Below are 22,891 nucleotides of genomic sequence, written 5' to 3' on the forward strand. Positions count from 1 at the left end.
GGGAATCTAAGCTAACATAACGAAACCTACCTTACCCAAATCAAAACTGGGCCGTGAAATAACGTAAATATAGCCTTAATTTTTTAAATTGGAAATAACCTTTCCACTGGTATGTCCATATTTCAGTACCTTAATGGACAATATTTTTTTTATTTTATCTAATCACTTTTTAAAACTGTGTCATACATCCCCAAAAATAATAATAAAACGTACAATAATAGAATAAAATAATTATGCCTCGGTACAGGCAGAGAAACTTACAACAAAAATTGGCAACCTCGCACAGCCACTGTCATACGTCGATCTAAATCACTAAATCCACAATATATATGGCCAACGGAATGCCAAAGGACAACACAGAGAATTTAAAATTTTGATGAATTTCAGAAATATTTTCACTAGTAATACCACTAGAGGTCAAATTATTTCCGGAAATTTTTTTGAGATCATGAATATTTTTTGAGATCATGAATAAATTTTCTAAAAATATTCATGATCAAAAAAAAATTTCCGGATATTAATTTAACTTCGCGTGGTATTCGCTAAGAAAATTCCACACCAAATTTGCATTTGAAAATCCAAAGCTGCATGAACAGATTAATAGCGCGCCATAGCTTTGTCAGCAATTATTTAGGCTTTCAAATTCGTAATTTCTACTCATTGTAGTTGCATGGGAATACCATTTCAAGATAGAAAAGAGTATATTCTTCAATTTTACATAAGTTTTAAGTAACTACAAGTGATAGAAAATGAATCAAAACTAAATTATGTAAACAAATAAAAACCAGTCTGTCAAAAATGTTCTGTTATTGTAAACGTCAAAAAATTTCCACTATAATTCGCTGTTGGGTACCCCACGAGCAAGAAATTTCCGATAAAATACCTCCGTTGCCATGGTGATCTGTCAAAATAACGTATTTTGATTGGTTCAAAATTACAGGTGTGGAATTTTCATTATAATCCAGTATTTTAATAAAAATTATGAAATACACCGTGCTAATATGATATACTTAAATAAAAGGTTAGTACCTACAAATATATACTTCTATCTTATAAAAATATCTCAAATTAGCAAGGTTATGTGTGGGAAAATTCAATTTTTAAAGTCGTTTTTAATTTAATGAAATGGATAATCCGCAAATTTTTTTTGGAAAATATCTTAAAATAATGTACATTTTTATATTTTCCAAAAATTTTTACCCGATGCGGATGAGTACTATGGGCCATTCCACGAACATTCGCCTGTTTTGGATTACTTCGACAACGAATATTTTACTGTACAACATAAGAAGTACGAAAGTAAATGGCGCTAATAATTCTCTAGTGTTGGGGAAAAAGGGCATAAGTCAAATTTTTACTATATTGACTTAAGTACAGCTTTAATCTCTATTGATCTAATAGACGCAAGTCGTGTAAAACCGGTTCTGTTTGGACAAGTGGACTTATGTTGACTAAAGTCTTTTTTACCGCGGCAACCTTACAACCGTATATTTACACTTGCCAAGGACAGGCTGACTTAATTCCGTATGACCCGTGACAATAACAAACACGTATTGCTTTTCAGTGATAAAAATTTGTATTTACTTGTGTTTTTGCGAACGTAAAAATGTCAGAAAGATGTAAACGAATTATGAAGATGATTAAGGAGCAAAATAATGGTTATTCATGTTACTTATGGCACGAGTCCATGGCAATGAGAGGAGCAAACGAAATTGCTTCGTGTCTTTTTAAGGAGCTTATGAAGTTGCCACCCGAAGTGAAAAAAGTGATTTTGTACTTGGATACTTGCGGTGGACAAAATAAGAATTTCTACGTAGCAAGTATGTTCTTAACTGTTCTTCAAATGAAAAATTCGTTAGAGGAAATCGATCACAAATTTCTTGTGTCAGGTCACTCAGACATGGAATGTGATGCGGATCATTCCGTATTCGAAAAACAAAAAAAAAATAAGTGGTATGCAAATATCACATGCACATGATTGGGCGACAATAATACGATGCGCAAATAAAAAGAAACCTTTCCAAGTGCTTGATATGTCACAAGATGATTTTTATGACTTTGCAGCCTTGTTGAAAAGTATCTTTGTAAAAAGAAAACAAGATAGTGAAAAACGAAAATTTCTATGGCACGACTGCAGATGGCTCAGATACACAAAGGAACAGGGACTGATTTATTATAAAAAATCACTTCAAGAAACAGAATCACCGTGGCCGTCCGGTTGCACTCTCTTTATCAAAAAAATATACAGAGCCACTTGCAATCTCCAAGGCCAAGGAAGATGATCTCTTGGAATTACTACCCCTTATTCCATATGTGTACAAAAGCTTTTATGAGCAACTTGTACATTCAAATGCAACAGCTGACGTTGACCCAGATTTAGAAGACCTAGATCCAGACACCGAAAATCCAGACTTAGAAAAGGTACATACGTAATAAACATTGCAGTGATGTATTTTACTTGTATTGTTTTTTTTTTTCAGCGAATAAAACTTCATCCATTATTTTATGTTTCTGTATTTAATACCTGTGTTTCTATTAGATGTTATTATACTATACTACACTTAATGGCTAGCATGTTAGTTCATATAGACTTAAGTCAGCAATCGCAATCAAAGTCAGATCCAGAAGACTTAAGTCAATCAAAAATCATCAATTTGAAAAGATATAACCTACTTTATTATTGTTTATAGGTTTGGTTAATATATCGTATTATAATATTAGTATAAATGCAAGTTTAATTTAAAAATATATTTATACGACAAGAATGAAACCTTTAATAAATCCTCCTGAAAACCCACAGATTTCGACTTATGCCCCTTTTCCCTAACACTAGAGAATTACTCCAATAAACAACAATGTAATTTGCAATTTACTTTCGTTCTTATTTTGCACAGTAAAATATTCGTTGTCGAAGTAATCCAAAACAGGCGTATGTTCGTGGAATAGGGTATATCATGTACGGCACCCAGCCTCGGATGGAGTTAGTAAGCAGGAGTAGATTCTAGTACTATTTTCCGAATACTCAGTAGGTTTCTGTTTACGGTGGGCCGTTGTTTGGGATTTATAAGCGGACTCTGGTAGCGCAGGTGACTGGTTTACACTGCATTTCGGATAATCACACGCAGTCCAACCAAAATATTAAAGTGTTTACATTTTGAAAACGTCTGACATTCGGAGGTTATGTAGGATGTGAAGTTCGTCGTCTTCTTCTCTTTTCTAAACTGGTGTTGACAATGATTATAGATATTATCTTGATGGGTATAACGGTAGCAGCATGACGTCATTGGGTGGTTAATCGGGTAAATGTATTATTTTTCTCGACTATAAAGGAGTTGCGGGTGATGACGATGACAGACCGTGCGAGGTGTACAGATGCGGAAATGCTATTCTCTTGTAATATAATAATTGGATTCGATAAGGATGTTGGCGCTGGAGTACCTCGGTGTACTCTAGGAGTGCCGTCAACGAATGACAGATAACGGAAGTATGTCTCTCGAACACAGTCTCGTTTTGGGGAAGAAGGCGGAAGCGAGTTCTCACTCATCTTTTTTTTATCGCCCAAATATGGTGTCTAGCTTGTCTAAGAGTTAGACTTTGAGGGTTTTTGACATCCGTAGTGGGGGATAATATGTTGATACCTATCATTAAAAAGTTTTGAAGAAATTGGGAAATTTTGATGAATGGATATTTTCTTCTTGACCCGCACGTATAAGTTGATAAACTGGCGGTCATTTTGGGAATGCCGAATTACGGCCGGTCTTTTCCTTTTGCCATAGAAATAGAAATATTATAGGGGACCCTTGGCGAACAAGGGTGCTTGTACCGGGCGATAGTGCTCGTACCGGACAATAATGATGTACCAGAATTTGGAAGCTTTCTTTATACCAGATGTTAGAAGTTTATATACTGGATGCTAATCTATTTTCTTGTTTCTGATGAAAATTGGCAATTTTTGGGGAGAGAGACGGATTAGCGGATTTTACTAATAAGGAAACTTAGAGCCAAATGGTCTATAAAGAAACCTAGAGCCAAATGGCCTAAATATTGTAACTGGGTGGAATATTAGCGGATTTCACGTATTGATGTCTGTCGGAATAAACAACTGTCAATTTCTTATTGGGTGACAAACAATAAATGTTGTGAGTTCGAGGTTTGTCTTGTTATTCATTCTCTTGCTGGGTTAGGGAATTGGGAATTGTGATTGGCCTGTGGACTAATCCAGCTAGCGTCCTTTAGGATCAAATATATAGTTGTGGAATTCCAGGAATACTAAGTTTGATCCACGACCGTCTCCACTTGAGTGAAGCCGAAGGCCGTAAAAGTTGAAGACCCGGGACAACCGAAGAACGACGACTACTTTGTAGCAGGTAGGTTATCACATTCACGGACACGCTGTCATTGTATACACGTATTCTTATGAAGTAAATGACTTAATATGCAGTCATGACCGTGAATGTGTTATCTAGTGTCTGCGAGTTGTGGCTTTTTAATCCCTAACGTTTTACGAGCATGTTACATTGTTTTTGAATGGGATGTTAAATTCACTGTTCTCTTATGTTACGATAATGATCTGATGCTCAAAAGTTTTTCAACTCCCTCTAAAGTTTTTCCCTATTGTGGTATACTAGGCGAGGAAATAAATCTTACACTTCTAATTTTTTTAAAGTAAGACGGATCGTTATGAAACCTTTTGCATTCGATTCGTGAGAGCGTGAGGAAAAAAGTTGACCTACCTATTTGTATGAGGTATAAATGAAAATTGGATTGTTATAAGAGGAAAATGCATTTTTCATAGTGCATATCAATATGTTTAAAAAATAGAAATTCACAACTCGAAAAATAATTGTTGTGTTTTGTATCTAATTTAGTATGAATAATTGTTCAGAGTACTTGACAAGAGACTATGTATTTATGTGATTGATAACTAACGTGACAATTTCTGTAACATAAAAACAATATTTCCCTAAGAATACTAATAAAATATATAAATAAAATGATATTGAACCATTCCCCACGTTGTATTATAATTTCAATGTTTCCACAGCTTTCCTTATTCCTTAGTCTCGTAGATCGGCGAATGCTAGATGCGGATTCTTCTATTCTACCAGTTGGTTCAACTTCAATTGTGTTAGGGTTGGGGCCACTGGTCTGGTTCGGACCGAAGAATCGTCCGGCATACTCTCTGGATTTGGATTTTCCTCAGATATTGTAGGGTGTGAGCCTGTGGTACTGAAAACATTATCATCACTTTGTTCACCTACTTCATCTTCATTGGTGGTTTTACTTGTTGGTGGAATGGCCCAATGGAGTGAGCGGTAGAAGTTATACAGGGTGATTGATTAGTAGAGTAAAGCTCAATAGCTCCGCTATAGTAATAGATAGCAATAAAAGTTAATAACAAAAATTTTAGCCACCTTTAGCTCACATTACAAAATTAGTTAGAATGTTACAGGGTGTTCGATAACACAGTGGCAGACCTAACTTATGTTTTTTTTTAAATGGAATAACCTATAATTTAGTTTATATTCGAAATCCTGTTAACTTCTCCATCACAAAAATATAAAGGTTTGTAATGTTATACAGGGTACTTACAAAGTTATAACCAATTTTGTATGAAAATCGTAACAAGTTCAACTCCGTGTATAAATAAAAATAAGCACAACAGAAATGGTTTATTAATGCCACATTTTTTTATTTATTGTCAAAATGTTTAAGAATTATTGATATTGCTAATTTTCTTTATATCAAATACAGGGTGAGTCAAAACGAAAGTACATTATTTTCTCAGTAATATTAAATAGAACTCCCTGTATTTTATATCATTATTGAAAAGTAACATTAACCTACTTTAATTTTTATATAACATTCCCTATACCCAAATTTATTAGTTTTCGAGATATTTTCATTTTTCAGAGCCAATTGTTTTAGGTGTTTAAATTTATCTAATTTTTAAGTAAGCCATGACTGAATTGACAATTGAAGATTACCGATTGTCAATCCGTAATCAATGTAACACTGTAGCAAATAAAGAAATAAAAATAATTTATTAGTAATACATTTTACAAACAAAAACACAACCACTACATGCAACATTTTTGAAACAATTAAAAACTATCTTTTTATGTAAATGCAACAAATAAACAAAGAAAATTAATAATAAATTTTACAAAAAACACACAAACACAAAATACAATATTTTGTGAAGACAATTAAACACTTCTTGTGTATGTAAATGTAACAATGTAACAAATAAAGAACGAAACATAATTTATCAGTAATACATTTTGCAAAAAAACATGCTTGAATAAATTAGAAAATAAAATATTTTTAATATTTAATTACATAAAATGTTCAAAATTATCTCCTAACACATTTATGTACGCCTAAAAACGATCATTGAATGAGCTACTCTACGGAGCATTTGTAAATTAACACATCAAAATACACTTTGTATTCTATTTTTCATCTCATACCTTGTTGTTGGAGGTATTTTATAAACTTCATTATTAACGCAACCCAAAAAAATCAGTCCAGGTTATTAAATTCTGGTGATTTGGGTGGCCACGCTACTGGTCCATTGAAAAATGAAAATATCTCGAAAACTAATAAATTTAGACATAGGGAATGTTGTCTAAAAATTAAAGTAAATTAGTAATATCGATCATTCCTGAAAATTCTGACAATACGTTAAAAAATATGGCATTAATAAACCATTGTTGTTTTGCTTATTTTTATTTAAACAGGGAGTTGAACTTGTTACGATTTTCATATATAATTGGTTATAACTTTGTAAATACCCTGTATAACATAACAATCCTTTATATTTTTGTGATGGAGAAGTTAACTGAATTTCGAATTTAAAATAAAATATAGCATGTTCTATTTAAAAAAACATAAGTTTGGTCTGCCACTGTGTTATCGAACACCCTGTGACATTCTAACTAATTTTGTAGTGTGAAGCTCAAAGGTGGCTAAAATTTTTTTTTATTAACTTTTATTGCTATCTATTACTATAGCGGAGCTATTGAGCTTTACCCTACTAATCATTCACCCTGTAGAACCTGTTTGTTCAACATACCGTGTTGGACGTAACTGATCAGCATGCCTCAGGATTTTTTGTTTATACACTAATATTTCATAATGTAATTGTCCCATTCTTCCAAATATTATGCCAAACTTTCATTTTATATTGCCATTTTATGCGATTTTCGTGCTTTATATCCTCGCCTATACAGCCAACAACTTGAAACTTTATCATTTTTTAAACTACCACGTCCTATAGTGCGGCCGATATGTGAAACAATTGCACATTTTATGATACAAGCATATAATTTGCACCACATATACTACACATATAAAGGTTCAAATTTAGATATGAGGCCATTTCAGATTTTGTCTGTTACAAAAACGGCGGGCGTTTAAAATGGCGGCTATACTTATGTGTTTAATAGTACCATAACTTTTGAACGAAAAGTCCGATTTCAACCAAATTTGGTATATAGGTTTTCGTTTTGATTTACAAGAGGGACGTGGTGAACCGGAAGAATCGGTTTACCAGAAGTTGTGTTTTTACTGGTTGTTTATGTAAAAATATGTTTTTATTCAATTTTTCCCTCTGTATATATTAATTTTTCAAAAAGGTAATACCGCAATTGAAAAGAGCGTAAAAATATTTTGTAGAAAATATTTTGAACTTTTTAGTTATGTTAATTATCATTTAATAAATGCATAACGTATCATCACAAGTACCTATGTGTGGCAAATTCGTGCAAACATTATAAGAATTATTGTGCATTTAATGGTAGAAGCATATAATTTGGACCACATATACTACACACATCAAGGTTCAAATTTAGATATAAGGCCATCTCAGATTTTACCTTTTACAAAAATGGCGGGCATGCAAATTGGCGACTATACATATGTGACTTATAGCACGATAACTTTTAAACGAAAAGTCCAATTTCAACCAAATTTGTTATATAGATTCTTATTTTGATGTGTTAGACCAAGGTCTTGAACCGGAAGAATCGACTTACCCGAAGTTGTGTTTTTCCTAATTTTTTGTAAAAACATGTTGCTGTTTTACCAATTCTTTCACCCTGTATATATTAATTTTTCAAAAAGTTAATACCGACTTTGAAAAGAGCATAAAAATATTTTCTAGGAAATATTTTGAACTCTTTAGTTATATTAATTACCAATTAATAAATGCATAACGTATCTTAACATGTACCTATGAACCTATGTGCGGCGCATTCGTGCAAATAATATAAGAATTATTGTACATTTAATGGTAAAAGCATATAATTTGGACCACACACACTACACATACAGAGATTCACATTTAGATATGAGGCCATCTCAGATTTCGTCTTTTACAAAAATGGCAGGCATTCAAAATGAATCTACCGCACATAGGTACATGTGAAGATACGTTATGCATTTATTAAATGGTAATTAACATAACTAAAAAGTTCAAAATCTTTCATAAAAAATATTTTTACACTATTTTCAATGGCAGTATTACCTTTTTAAAAAATTAATATATACAGGGTGAAAGAATTGAAAAAAACAACAACATATTTTTACATAAAAAACAGTAAAAACACAACTTCTGGTAAACCGATTCTTCCGGTTCAAGACCTCGATCTTATTCACCAAAAAAAGAAACTTGATACCAAATTTGGCTAAAATCAGACTTTTCGTTCAAAAGTTATCGTGCTATTAGTCACATATGTATAGCCGCCATTTTGAATGCTCGCCATTTTTGTAACAGGCAAAATCTGAGATGGCCTCATATCTAAATTTGAACTTTTGTATGTGTAGTATATGTTTTCCAAATTATAAGACTCTACCATTAAATGTACAATAAATCTTATAATATTTGCACGAATCTGCCACATATAGGTACATGTGAAGATACGTTATGCATTTATTAAATGGTAATTATAATTAACATAACTACAAAGTTCAAAATATTTCCTAAAACATATTCTTACGCTCTTTTCAATAGTGGTATTACCATTTTGAAAAATTAATATATACATGGTGAAAAAATTTAAAATAAATTATTTACATAATATAAAATAATTTTACAAAAAAAACCAGGAAAAACAAAACTTCTGGTAAAACGATTCTTCCAGTTTATGGCATCGATCTTGTAAATCACAAAACGAACCTACGTACCCAATTTGGTTGAAATCGGACTTTTCATTCAACAGATATCGTGCTATTAGTCATATATATATATATATATATATATATATATATATATATATATATATATATATATATATATATATATATATATATATATATATATATATATATATATAGTCGCCCATTTTCAATGACCGCCATTTTTGTAAAAGACAAAATCTGAGATGGCCTCATATCTAAATTTGAACCTTTATTTGTGCAGTATATGTGGACCAAATTATACGCTTGTATCATTAAATGTGCAATTCTTATAATATATTGCACGAATCTGCCGCACTACTAAAAGTTAGTCCATTTAAAAGAGAAACACGAGATGAAAACATTCCTTGCTGAAAATTAGTGTGACCACGCAATAATGTTTAATAAATATTTTAGACACAAAAAACAGCAGAAATTGTTTTTGACACGAAGTGGTATAACACTGCTCGTAAAGATAAAAAGTTATTTGTTTGTATGATCAGCTCAATGGCTAAAAAGGAAGTAGCGTTAAAAGCTGGAAAAATTATAACCATAAATTACCAATTTTCTTTAAAGGTAAGGATTACATCTCCAAGTTTGTTGATAATCGCTGCATAATTTCCAATACACTGCGAGGCATAAGTTAGAGGTAGAAAGTTATACTTATTTTCATAGTTAATTTTTCGTGAACAGTTTAACAGATTCTACTAATTTTTGGAGTTATACTTCTTTAGGCGCGATTGGGAAAAATTTATAAAAGTGAATTTTTATAAAAATCGCAGTATGAAATACGAGCACATTGACGACATGAAGTTAGTTACTAAATTTAAATCTTTTTAGTTATTAATGCAAATAAAGTGTTATTCAAGAAATGAAAGTGTTATTCAAGAACGTCATAACTCAAAAATCAACATTGTGTCAATATCGTGGTTTAAAGATTATTGGTTTTTTACTTGCTGATGTTCCTTTAACTTTGCAAACAAATTAAAAGCTTTTATTTTGGTTTAATGACTCAAAGGACACTAGATAACTGGTAGTAGAGACTTTCTCTTGGATTGACAAACTTTTGAATGACAACTACTTGTGTCTTTATTCTTTAAAAAAATATGCATTTTTTTATTATTTTGGTAAAACTTTTTCGTCTTATATTGAAATGTGACTTTCTGTAAACAAATATTTAAATTGATTTAATAATGTGACGCTAAAATAAAGTTAAAATAAACAATTTTTTTTTTATTTTTTTTATCAAAAAAGTACAAGATACAACGTACAACATACAAAAATAGTAAATGGCTTTTACAAGTTATTATAAAAATCTGCATAACATGAGGGAATGCCTGCATTTTCCAGTAAATCTTGAAGATCAGACCTCTTACGCTCACTAATTTTTATCTTAGATTTGTATGCAGGATTAAGGGTCAATGATTTACTGTTGCCGCGAATTGTTTTGATAGTCATTTCCGAAAAGTCTGCCTGAGCGTACGAAGTTTTATAAAAAAAAACTGCAAATAGATTATTTTTATCAATTTTTATAATTCACATATCGCTTAATTTTTCTCCACCAACGAAATTTCCAATCCTTCCCTGTAACTCTTTTAGATCGAAAAAATCCCTAAAAGATAGCTCCTTTACTTGAAATGGTTTACCACTTTTTTTGCAGTTCGAATTAAAGTTGTGTATTCGTTAGGTAAGTATATGGGGCTTGATTTTAAGTAACGCTTTACTTGCCGTTCGATTACAGAATGAGCACAATCCCCTCTAGTCCAGAAAGCCACTGCGCATCCGCTAGGAAAAATATTCTAATTTGGATTTTTTGTACAATATTACTCAAAAAGGACCCCTTTTAACAAATTTGCATGTTGCCAGGACCAAAAGTTGGTCAAAAATTTTTCAAACGTTTTTTTTTGTTTTTTTTTTCTCAAAATTATTTTTTTTGCATGGAACAAAATTTTTTTAGGTTTTTTGGATCATTCCAAACAGAAAAGATCTTTAGTGACTGTTCTCTAAAGTTGATAGTTTTTGACATATAAGCGATTAAAAATTGAAAAATGGCGAAATCGGCCATTTTTAACCCTCAAAAACTATGGGAAAAACTGAAAATTTGAATGTTGCCAAGATAGGTAGATATTCTTTAAACATCCATTGATGAAATACCGAAGAGTTTTTTGCAATACAATATTCAAAACTCCTTTGTTTTTTAATTGCTAATCAAGCGTGCGCGACACTATTTTCCACCGTTGCATGTGTATACACTAGTATACAGTATGGTGCAAATGAAAGGAATAAACAGGTCGATTTTTATTTTTAAGTTATGATATTGTGGCATATATGGTATACTAGTGACGTCATCCATCTGGGCGTGAAGACGTAATCGATGATTTTTTTAAATGAGAATACGGGTCGTGTGCTAGCTCATTTGAAAGGTTCTTTAATTCTCTATTCAGCAATATAAACATTTACATAATTATCTATACAGGGTGTCCCATAATTTAATTTTTTTGTCAATTTGCCAAATGATTTAATTTAATAAAAATTTTTTGGTCACCTGTATAAATAATTATGTAAATGTTTATATTACTAAATACAGAATTGAAGAACCTTTCAAATGAGCCAGCACACGACCCATATTCTCATTTAAAAAAATCATCGATTACGTCATCACGCCCAGATGGATGACGTCACTAGTATACTATATATGCCACAATTTCATAACTTAAAAATAAAAATCGACCTGTTTCGGGATTTTTCCTTAAAGTCACCGGTTTACGGAATAACGAATTTATTCCTTTCATTTGCACCATACTGTATACACATGCAACGGTGGAAAATAGTGTCGCACACGCTTGAATAGCAATTAAAAAACAAAGGAGTTTTGAATACTGTATTGCAAAAAACTCTTCGGGATTTCATCAATCGATGTTTAAAGAATATCTACCTACCTTGGTAACATTCAAATTTTCAGTTTTTCACATAGTTTTTGAGGGTTAAAAATGGCCGATTTCGCAATTTTTCAATTTTTAATGTTTTTTGTTCCGTGCAAAAAAAAATAATTTTAGGAAAAAAACAAAAAAAAAACGTTTAAAAAATTTTTGACCAACTTTTGGTCCTGGCAACATGCAAATTTGTTAAAAGGGGTCCTTTTTGAGTAAGATTGTGCAAAAATCCGAATTAGAATATTTTTCCTAGCGGATGCGCAGTGGTTTTCTGGACTACTCGTTCTGCATATGTCCTGTTACCAGGAATTTATGGCATATGGATTTAATATTTGAATATTTTTTAGTGCATACATATACATAGCAATTATGTACTTGTTTTTTTTTTCTGGCCAGCGCAATTATCTGAGAAAAAAACAAGTTCAAGATCATCGCATTCAGATCTGTCTTTTGATTTGTGCTCTATATAGCTTAACAAGCAAGATCCTATCTCATTTGCTCCTCGATTGCCATTTGTCTCTTCCCAGACATATCAGAAACATTCACCTAAATTTGTGTTTCCTTTCATTTCGTAACTAATAAAATTTAAAACATTTAATTTGGACTTATAATAAAAAAAGGGACACGTTTCCCGTGGGACATGGTAGGACAGCTTGCAAATCAAACACACCGACTATATAATTGTTGCACATTTTCATTTTATCGTTGTTTTTCTCTAATCGTGACAAGTCCTTTTCCATGATATGGTTTTCTTAGTCAGTCCTTAGTTCCTCTTTTTGAGTGTCTGAGACATTATCATAGGAAACACACAACGAACATTGGTCCTTTCTAGGAGTGAAGAATGAAATGTTAAAGTTGTTGTTAAAAATTTGGTGATAAATACGATACTTTCCATAAGGAATGTTCTTTTGTTCACATTCATCAACATAATCGCGATACAAATCAGCAAGCGACTTACCACTTTCTATGTACTCATGATTAGACGGACTTCTTATACAGGGTGTTTCATTAATAATTGTCCATATAGTAACTGGAGAAACCTTAGCACAAAATATGAAGATTTAACCTAAAACACTTAAATAAAATGTGGTTCTTTACTGAGTTGCAGGGTGTTTTATCTAGAAATGTAAAAAGTATTTTTGCTCAGCATTTTAAAACTGTTCGACGTATCCTTTTCATACTTGGCTGGAAGTATAGGTACTATACAAACTACTAAATTATGTTAAACAAACGTTTCTGGCTATTACCAGAGGCGTACGACGGGGGAAAGTGAATGGTTGACCCTTTCCAAATTCTCCGCCACTGGCGAAATTACTATTTTAGTTCAATTTTTGGATTCTCCAATACTTTCTATGAAAATAATATCCTCTTCATTCGTAACGATAAAGTCATTAGTTTTCGAGATCTTTGAAGTTAAAAATGAAACGACACGGTTATTTTGATTAATGTAGTGTGTCGCTTCATTTTTAATTTCAAATATCTCGAAAACTAATCATTTTATCGTTACGAATGAAAAGTATATTATTTACATAGAAATTATCGCAAAATCAAAAAATTACACCAAAATAGCAATTTCGTCAGTGGCGTAGAATTTGGAAGGGTCAACCCTCCACTATCCCCTGTCGTACGCCTCTGGCAGTAGCTAGAAACGTTTATTTATCTTAATTTAGTAGAGTGTACAGTACCTACACTTTCTGCCAAGTATGATAAGGATACGCGAAATAGTTATAAAGTACTGGGTACAAAGAATTTTTAAATTTTAATCATATACGAATTATATCATAAATTAATCAAAATAACTGTACTGTTTCATATTTAACTTCAAATATCTCGAAAACTAATGACTTTATCGTTACAAATGAAGAGTATATTATTTACGTAGAAAGTATTGGAGAATCTAAAACTGGAACTAGAATAGTAATTCCTCCAGTGCCGTAGAATTTGGGAAGGGTCAACCTTTCACCATCCCCTGTCGTACGCCTCTGTTAGTAGCTAGAAACGTTTGTTTATCATAATTTAGTAGGGTGTCTAGTTGTCGCACTTTCTGCCAAGTATGAAAACGATACGTCGAATAGTTCTAAAATGCTAAGCAAAAATAGTTTTTGAATTTTTAGATAAAACACCCTGTAACTCAGTAAGGAACCAAATTTTATTTAAGTGTTTTAGGTTAAATCTTCGTATTTTGTGCTAAGGTTTCTCCAGTTACGATATGGACAATTATTAATGAAACACCCTGTATAATGACTTTCGATCCGAGGAATGCTATTTATATGGCGTTTCATTTCTTCCCTAATGTTGTCATTAAGTGTTCGGTGGTTTTTATGTTTTCCTCTACGATAATTTTCTAATATTCCAGTTTCCGTGCGCTTTTCTACAACTGTACGAATTGGTCTGTCTGTGATATTCAACGTAGATGTAAAAAATGTTTTGCAGACCTTTATTCTGTTCTCATTGGACGTGAAATAAAATGAATTATTATATCGACGTTTATTTTCATGAACATGGTACTTATATTTGGGTTTGATGGCATTAATACATGAGGATAAAGTCGCGCTGTTTATTATCTCCAAGTCCCCAATATTCTTGAAAAATCCGTTCTCTCGTTTCATTTGATATACTTACATATTATGTAGTATAGTACATAATATATTACATACAGAGAGAGTCTGTAATTTGGAATAAATTCAATATCTCAAATACTAATGATTTTTTTGAAAAATGCTCAGACACGTCGATTAGTATTTCAAATTGTCCTTTTTGAAATACAGTAATAATTTATACAGGATGTCCCAATTTAGAGATATGATGTCATCGTTGATTTTCTTAAATGGCAACACTGTCATTTTGATAGCTATTTTGATAGGGTGTGTAAAGTTATACACAACTGCAAAGTATCAAATTTTTATTCTCTACCATTTACAAGATAATAGAAATTAACAAAGTTATGTCTGTAATTTGGAATAAATTCAATTATTATAATACTAATTGTTTTTTTTTGAAAAATGCTCAGACCCGTTGATTAGTATTTCAAATTGTCATTTTTGACATACAATAATAATTTATACAGGGTGTCCCAATTTAGAGATATGACGCCATCGTTGATTTTCTTAAATGCAACACTGTCATTTTGATAGCTATTTTGATAGGGTGTGTATAGTTATACACAACTGCAAAATTTCAAATTTTTATTCCCTACCATTTAAAAGATAATAAAAAATAACAAAGTTTGAAAAACAAATAACCAAATAATAATTGAATTTAATTATTACAAATAAGCAATTGCTCATAACGTTGCCCATTGACCGTTTGACAATAATTGAGGCAAACATTATGAGTATTTGCTTAATTGAAATAATTAAATTCAATTATTATTTGATAACTTGTTTTTCATAACTGTCTTATTTTTTATTATCTTGTAAATAGTGGGGAATAAAAATTTGAAATTTTACAGTTGTGTATAACTTTACACAGCCTATCAAAATAGCTATCAAAATGACAGTGTTGTCATTTAAGAAAATCGACGATGACGTCATATCTCTAAATTGGGACGCCCTGTATACATTATTATTGTATGTCAAAAATGACAATTTGAAATACTAAGCGACGGGTCTGAGCATTTTTCAAAAAAAATAATTAGTATTTTAATTATTGAATTTATTCCAAGTTACAGACATAACTTTGTTATTTTCTATAATCTTGTAAATGGTAGAGAATAAAAATTTGATATTTTGCAGTTGTGTATAACTTTACACACCCTATCAAAATAGTTATCAAAATGACAGTGTTGCCATTTAAGAAAATCAACGATGACATCATATCTCTAAATTGGGATATCCTGTATAAATTATTTTTGTATTTCAAAAAGGACAATTTGAAATACTAATCGACAGGTCTGAGCATTTTTTAAAAAAATAATTAGTATTTGAGATATTGAATTTATTCCAAATTACAGACTCTCTCTGTATATATTATTATTAAGCCTACATGTATTTTTGCACGGAGGGCCCATAGTTCTTTCTTTCATAGGTTTGTTAGTAGTAGACGATACGTATGCTTTTCCTTGATCTTTTAACTTTTTCGCCAAATTTTTCTTCCAGGTATATTTATCACGTTTACGTTTTCTTGGTTTTTTATCCTTATTAACTGCTGTGGCATTTTCTTTATCTCCATCCAATATATTGCTAATACGAGATGATAAGGGAACTTGCGATTCGGATGATGTTGATGAATTAGCGTCACTTACTGATGGACTATAATTGGACTCTCCAGTAGTAACATCTTCTGAAGTTGTTAATGAAAAGTCCCTACCTGTACTTCCATCATTGGTATGTTTGTCCAATGTATTAATGGACGATGAATTAACGTGGCCTAAAAAATAATTAAGTAATAATATAATTATTAATCGCGCAGAGAGAGAATACGTAATGATGAGATAAGACAGCGAATGGGGGTTGACGGCCCTCTAACAACAGACATAGAAAGAAAACAGCTGATATGGTACGGACACGTCCAGAGGATGGATAACTCAAGACTCCCTAAAATAATTATGCAATGGATACCACCCTCTAAATTACATTATTGTTACATTCTATATTAAAAAGTAGTCAACATTAAGTCGATGTCTTAAGATTTTAAAGATGACATGTGAATGTATTTCATCCTTGCTCGAAAATTGCACGAGGTACTTGTGTTCTAGTGTGAGGTTAACGACCAGCTAATTATTAGACAAAAAAAGACTGGAGGCTAAGTTAGACTTCTATCAACCTAGAGAACAAGCTGGATTTAGATCTGGATATAGCACTAACGACCACTTACTGGTAATAAAAAATCTAATAGAGAAGTCTGCGGAATACAACAAACCATTGGCACTGATATTCGTGGACTACGAGAAAGCATTTGATACCATAAGCCAGCAGAAAATGTTAAAAGCATTGACAGAATGCCGAATAGACCATCGCTACATTAACATGATCAAATATATCTACCAAACGGCAACGGCTAGCGTAAGACTGTCTGAACAACAAACAAATACATTCTGTATACAGCGAGGAGTACGGCAGGGAGACACCATCTCACCAAAGCTGTTCACAACCCTTTTAGAACACACATTTAAGAAGGCAGATCTAAACGAATATGGTATCAATATAAATGGAGAGAAGCTCAGTCATTTGAGATTCGCAGATGACATTGTCCTTATAGCCGATCGTATGGATGATGCAATAATAATGTTGAACAAATTATATTACGCTTCCTTAGAGGTCGGACTAAAGATTAATATCAACAAGACGCAAATAATGACTAATCTGGTGCTAAATCGTAATATTGTTGTTGATGGAATGGATATTGAGCAGACTGCATCTTATAAGTACTTAGGACATGAAATTCGGTTGGGACGAGATAACCAGACGTGCGAACTCCCACGTCGCATAGGATTAGCCTGGGCAGCGTTTGGTAAACTTAACTATGTATTTAAATCGGACTTGCCCATATGCCTCAAAAGGAAAATCTTTGACCAATGTGTGTTGCCTGTACTCACTTATGAAGCCGAAACATTAACACTAACAAAAAAGGTAGTGAACAAGATTCGCGTAACTCAGAGGGCTATGGAGCGCCAGATGTTGGGTGTCTCCCTGAGAGACCGAATCCCAAACGAAGAAATACGCCGTAGAACAAAAACAACAGACGCTGTCGAAAAAATCGCGTCGCTTAAGTGGAATTGGGCAGGACACGTCGCCAGATTGCCAGACAACCGATGGACAAAACGTATTGTCGAGTGGAGGCCGCGAGAAGAAGCACTACGGAGCAGAGGACGCCCACTAACCAGATGGGCCGATGATTTGAAACATGTTGTCGGTAACTGGATGCAAGCCGCACAAAATAGAGATGAATGGAAAGAGCTGAGGGAGACCTATGTACAGCAGTGGACGCGTACGGGTTGATGATGATGATGATGAATTATTAGACAGTTTGGTGCCAGAAATGTATGACGGGATGTCAAAGGAAGGTAGGTGGATTTTTCATCTGCAATCCGAAAAATTTTTAACAAAGAGAATTAATATTTAATTTTAATTGGTATAATATTGAAATATACAGGTATTAAAAAGTTCATTGTGAGTTCTAATTTGTAAATAAAGGTTAATGAGTTGCAAGATTTTATATGGATTATAACTGGACATTATGTCCAGTTGTACCAACAAATAAATGATTGATTTTTTGATTTGGATTGCCCGTTTATTTTAAAATATAATAATTGTCAAAAAACTGTTAAATAAAAACAGAAATTTTAAAGATTCTTCCGAAAAATATTAAATTTTTTACCGTCAAATATAATAACACAACACTTTTCTTATCTTTCGAAAACGGTTAAAATTTCTGTTTTTATTTTGACGGTTTTTTGACAATTATATTTTAAAAAAATGGACATTCCAAATCGATCGTTTATTTGTTGGTGCAACTGGACATATATTTTTCATTATTTAGCGGAATGCGTTAATCTGTTTACGAAAAAATCAACTATGAAAATGAGCATAATTTTCTATATCCCTAACTTATGCCTCGCAGTATACATATTGTAGTCCAGGGCGCATCTCTTTTGAGATGGACGTTGAGAGGTGGCTCATTATTTTTTGCAGATATTGCTTGGAAATAACTCATATAATAATAATTTGGGTTATCATCCTCCCACTCAAAAAGGTCCGGAACATTGTTTAAATAATCAAAATGTCAATAAATGGAGAAAAATTATAATCTTTTTCTTCGTTTTTTGATTATAGCTTTAAAAGTGCTCATTTCCGAGAAAAGTTGCAATGACCTAACAGTTGCGTAATTAGATCTCCTACAAGACAGGATTATCTAAAGCTTTTAAAAATTGTCACCCTTGTTGCAAAATAGCAATAATTGCGAAAAAAAAAAAACCAAAAAAAACAAGTATTCGCATTTTACGTTATTCAACCATTTGTACTACAATTAGGGCCTTCGAAAACCTTTAAGACACAGTAAAACAATACTGTAAATTTTATTAAGATCGGTTAATTAGATTTTGAGAAAATAATTTTGCAATCCACTTTTCGCAGTTTTGCAATTTACAAAACTAAAATCGGTTAATTAGCACGGGGTCAGTATTTTTTTAAATTACCATTAATTTTTGCTGCTACGTACAGCGCATACGTTTGATCTGATTGGACATTCCAATAACCTGTCAAAAATTATCGAATATTGCGAGTGTGGACAAACAAATGTGTTGTTAATAATTATTGTTAAGGGTGTTTTAGTTTTTATTTGGAGAACAGAGATAAATAACTTTATACTTGTAGTGGCTTTTTAAATAGTTTTTAAAAGCAACAGGTACTTAAGTGTAAATATTTTAGTATTGTAAAAAAATACATACATATACTATTTGAAAAATGTACAATTTTCGATGTACACAATTTGATTTCCAACAAAATTTCTACCAATCTTTATCTAATATAATATTTTCTTACTCTATATTTTGTTGTATTTTAATATTTTAATTCCACAAAAATTCAACTAATTTAATTAATTTAGACAATAAGCGAATATTACGACCAACTGTCAAAAACTTTTAAACGTTCTGCTCGCATGTCTAATTGGGTACATTTAAACAGTAAAACTATTTAAAAAGTCACTACAAGTATAAACTTCCCTTTGTCTCTGTTCTCACGACAATAAAAACTAAAACACCAACTTAACAAATATTAACAACACGTTTGTTTGTCCACAGCCGCAATATTCGATAATTTTTGACAGGTCATTGGAATGTCCAATCAGAGCAAACGTATCGCTTTCCTGCCCGTAGCACCAAAAATTAATGTATATTTAAAAAAATTCCTGACGCCGTGCTTACTAACCTATTTTAATTTTGCAAATTGAAAGTGAAAGATACAGTGTTCTTATATATGCAAAAAAAATTAAACTGGCTATCTGCAAAATTTTGAAAAATTTAATTTTTTTGCGAAAGCTGGATTGCATAATTATTTTCTCAAAATCTGTCAAACCGACCTTAATGGAATATAATCGAATAGAAATATTCTTTACTGTCACTGAAAATTTTTACAATTTTATGGACAATTTTACATACAGTCAAAAGAAAAATAATATCAATAACAAAAATAACAACTACAATTTACTAAAATTTGATAAATCGTCAATATACAGTATAATATAAGATATAAAAGCAAAGATAAAAACAATTTAATGCAAAATTTATATAAATTGCAAATTGAATATACTTACAACAAATAAAATACAATATTAGGGACTGACAAGTTTAAGCTATGAGACGTATGAAACCCAATTTTCTTAGTTATTCATTAAGAAATTCTATTGAATAATATGATATTTTAGATAGATAGGCTTTTGTCATTTTACGGAACTTTCGGAAAGGTGTTGCAGATTTAAGTCGTAAAGGGAAATGGTTGTAAAGTTTTTTTGCGGAATATAATATAGATTTCTTCACTAACCCAGTGGATGGGATCGGTAAATAAATTAATATCAAATATTGAATTTCTGGTGGAGTAAAGATGGTTGGGCCTTGCTGGAAAGACATGAAGGTGTTTACAAATTAAACAAACCGTTTCTAGAATATATATAAAGATGAAAGTGTTAAAATTCCGTGATCTCTGAAGTAACTTCTGCAATGTGTAGATCATCTGAGGCCAAAAAGTCATTCCCTGGTCATTTAATCTTTAATAACGGTAAAAAAATCATAATTAATCTCAAATTCTATTCAAGTTCGAAAATCATATATTTATATATCTAGGTATACGTTATCACTCTATCATCCTTAGAATACAGAATAAACTTTTATAATAACTAAATATGTAATAAAAACTTTATTTTATATTCTATTGTAATAATTATTGAGGTTAATGAGAGAAATTCCTTGGCATATAACGTGCAAATCATTCCATTTGTTCGAAATATTATCCCGTAGGTTCAAAAATACAATAATTGCCGATCATTTTGTGACAGTCTACTCGGACCCAGTTCGTAATCACTTTTTGGCTTCGATACGTATTCGCATCGAGTTTGTCTACGGTTCGTTTTGCGATCTCGCATCGAGTGTTCGTAATCCCGCCCCAGGTCTTGTTCGTCAGAGTCCGGTGTCAGACACCGTAGGAGCTACACGTACGAGCGGAGCGGAGCAGCAGCGAAATCAGCCGAACGAGGTGGGGGTAGCCCAACTGTGAACTTTTTAGTTCAGTTGCGAATGTAAGCGCAACAACAGTTGAGCGATACTCACTCTCCGAGGCTAGCAGTCGACGAGGAGCCAACGGTGGAAGAGGTAGCACGGCTAGCAGGAATTTTCATTCCACACCACGAATGTAAGCGTGGTAGCGCAACCGTGCACTTCAAAGCCTTAGGCAAGAAGGAGAGGCAAAAGCCAGTCTACTGGATTTTGTGAACTCAGGGAATTTTATTTTTATAAGTTCTCTGAGACACTACAGCTAGAGATTGGCTAGCGGAAGAAGCAAAAACGGGCTCGACGAGAGCCCGTTTACGGGATACTACAGTGCCTCCGTAAGGGTATCGACACTGCAAGGTGTAGTTCTTTAGAATCTACATCGGGCAGCCCCGGCCCCTAGGTATGTAGAACGAGAACGTCAAAAGGATCCCTAAACCAGTTCTGTCTGAGTTAGTGAGCAACCGCGATAGGTCAAAGGGAACCACCCCCGAAGTCGAGCTGGCGTCGGGCCAGTCGGCGGAAAAAAAGGTTCATCAATATTAAGGATTCTACCCCCTAGACGATTAACCGAGCTAAGTCTCGATCACCCCCCCCCTATGGCCCCTCCGCCAAAATATGAAGATCCACGCAAAGTGGATCGTACCCTTTTACAGGAACAGAAAAGAGAGGAAAGCGAAGAAATCGAAGAGGAAATCGTGGAGACATCCGACGAAACCGACGAGGACATGGAGACAGAAGCCCCGGCAGGGAGAGGAACAGCGAAAAGGGCTGGGAGGACAGAAGACGCGAGCGACGACGAGGACAAAGCAAAAGACGAAAAGGTAGCCATAGAAGAGATTCTAAAACAGATGCAGGAAGAGGCAGAAAAGATAGACCAACAAAGGGCAAAAAAGGAGGAAGAGATGGCAAAAAAGGAAGAAAAGATGGCCCTACAATTGGCAAAAAAGGACGGAGAGATAGCTCGACAAAGAGAAATGATGACGAAGATGACTAACCGGATGGATGAACTGATCAACGAGCTGAGAGAAGTTCGGAAAGCCCTGGAGGTAGAGAAACAGAAAAGGCACAGCCGAGAATCGAAAAAAAAATCCAACGGCCGAAAAGCCACCGCAGTATAAAGAACCGAAGACAAAAAAGAAGAAAGAGGACTTCCCACCACTGGCAACCAACACCAGCCAACCTAGAGATAGACCAAGAAGCCAGCCCCCCCCCCCCCCCAGAGCAAAACACAGACGGTGAGACGCCTGCCTTGCGGCGACCTGGCGATTCAGAGACAGAGGGCATGGAAACAAACGAAGAAACCACCGTGTTGCCCGAACAACAGGCAATACCACACAGAAAGCCGCCTGCAATTAAGCTACAGAGCGTGAACGAGACAGGGGCCATCCTCACCATAGCCCAAAAACTAAAAGTTTACACGACGAACAAAATCTCCAAGAGTGGTAGAGAAACACTCATCCAGGTGAAAAGCCTGGACGACTACAGAAAAATGGTGAGGATTATAGAAGGATATGCAGAGGCGCATAAAGACAAGAGGACACAATGGATAGCCTTTACAATAGATGAGGATATA

The 22,891-nt window shown here is 33.1% G+C and overlaps 1 protein-coding gene across 1 annotated transcript; it reads left to right on the plus strand.

The window, feature by feature from the left end:
- The first annotated feature begins 21,914 nt into the window (after window positions 1-21,914).
- Window positions 21,915-22,436, plus strand: LOC126888675 (uncharacterized). Its single transcript, XM_050657040.1, has one exon. The coding sequence runs from the start codon at window positions 21,915-21,917 to the stop codon at window positions 22,434-22,436; it is 522 nt and encodes a 173-aa protein (XP_050512997.1).
- Window positions 22,437-22,891: the final 455 nt, after the last annotated feature.

Source organism: Diabrotica virgifera, chromosome 7 (genome assembly GCF_917563875.1).
Source record: "Diabrotica virgifera virgifera chromosome 7, PGI_DIABVI_V3a".
In the NCBI taxonomy this organism is placed as follows: domain Eukaryota; kingdom Metazoa; phylum Arthropoda; class Insecta; order Coleoptera; family Chrysomelidae; genus Diabrotica; species Diabrotica virgifera.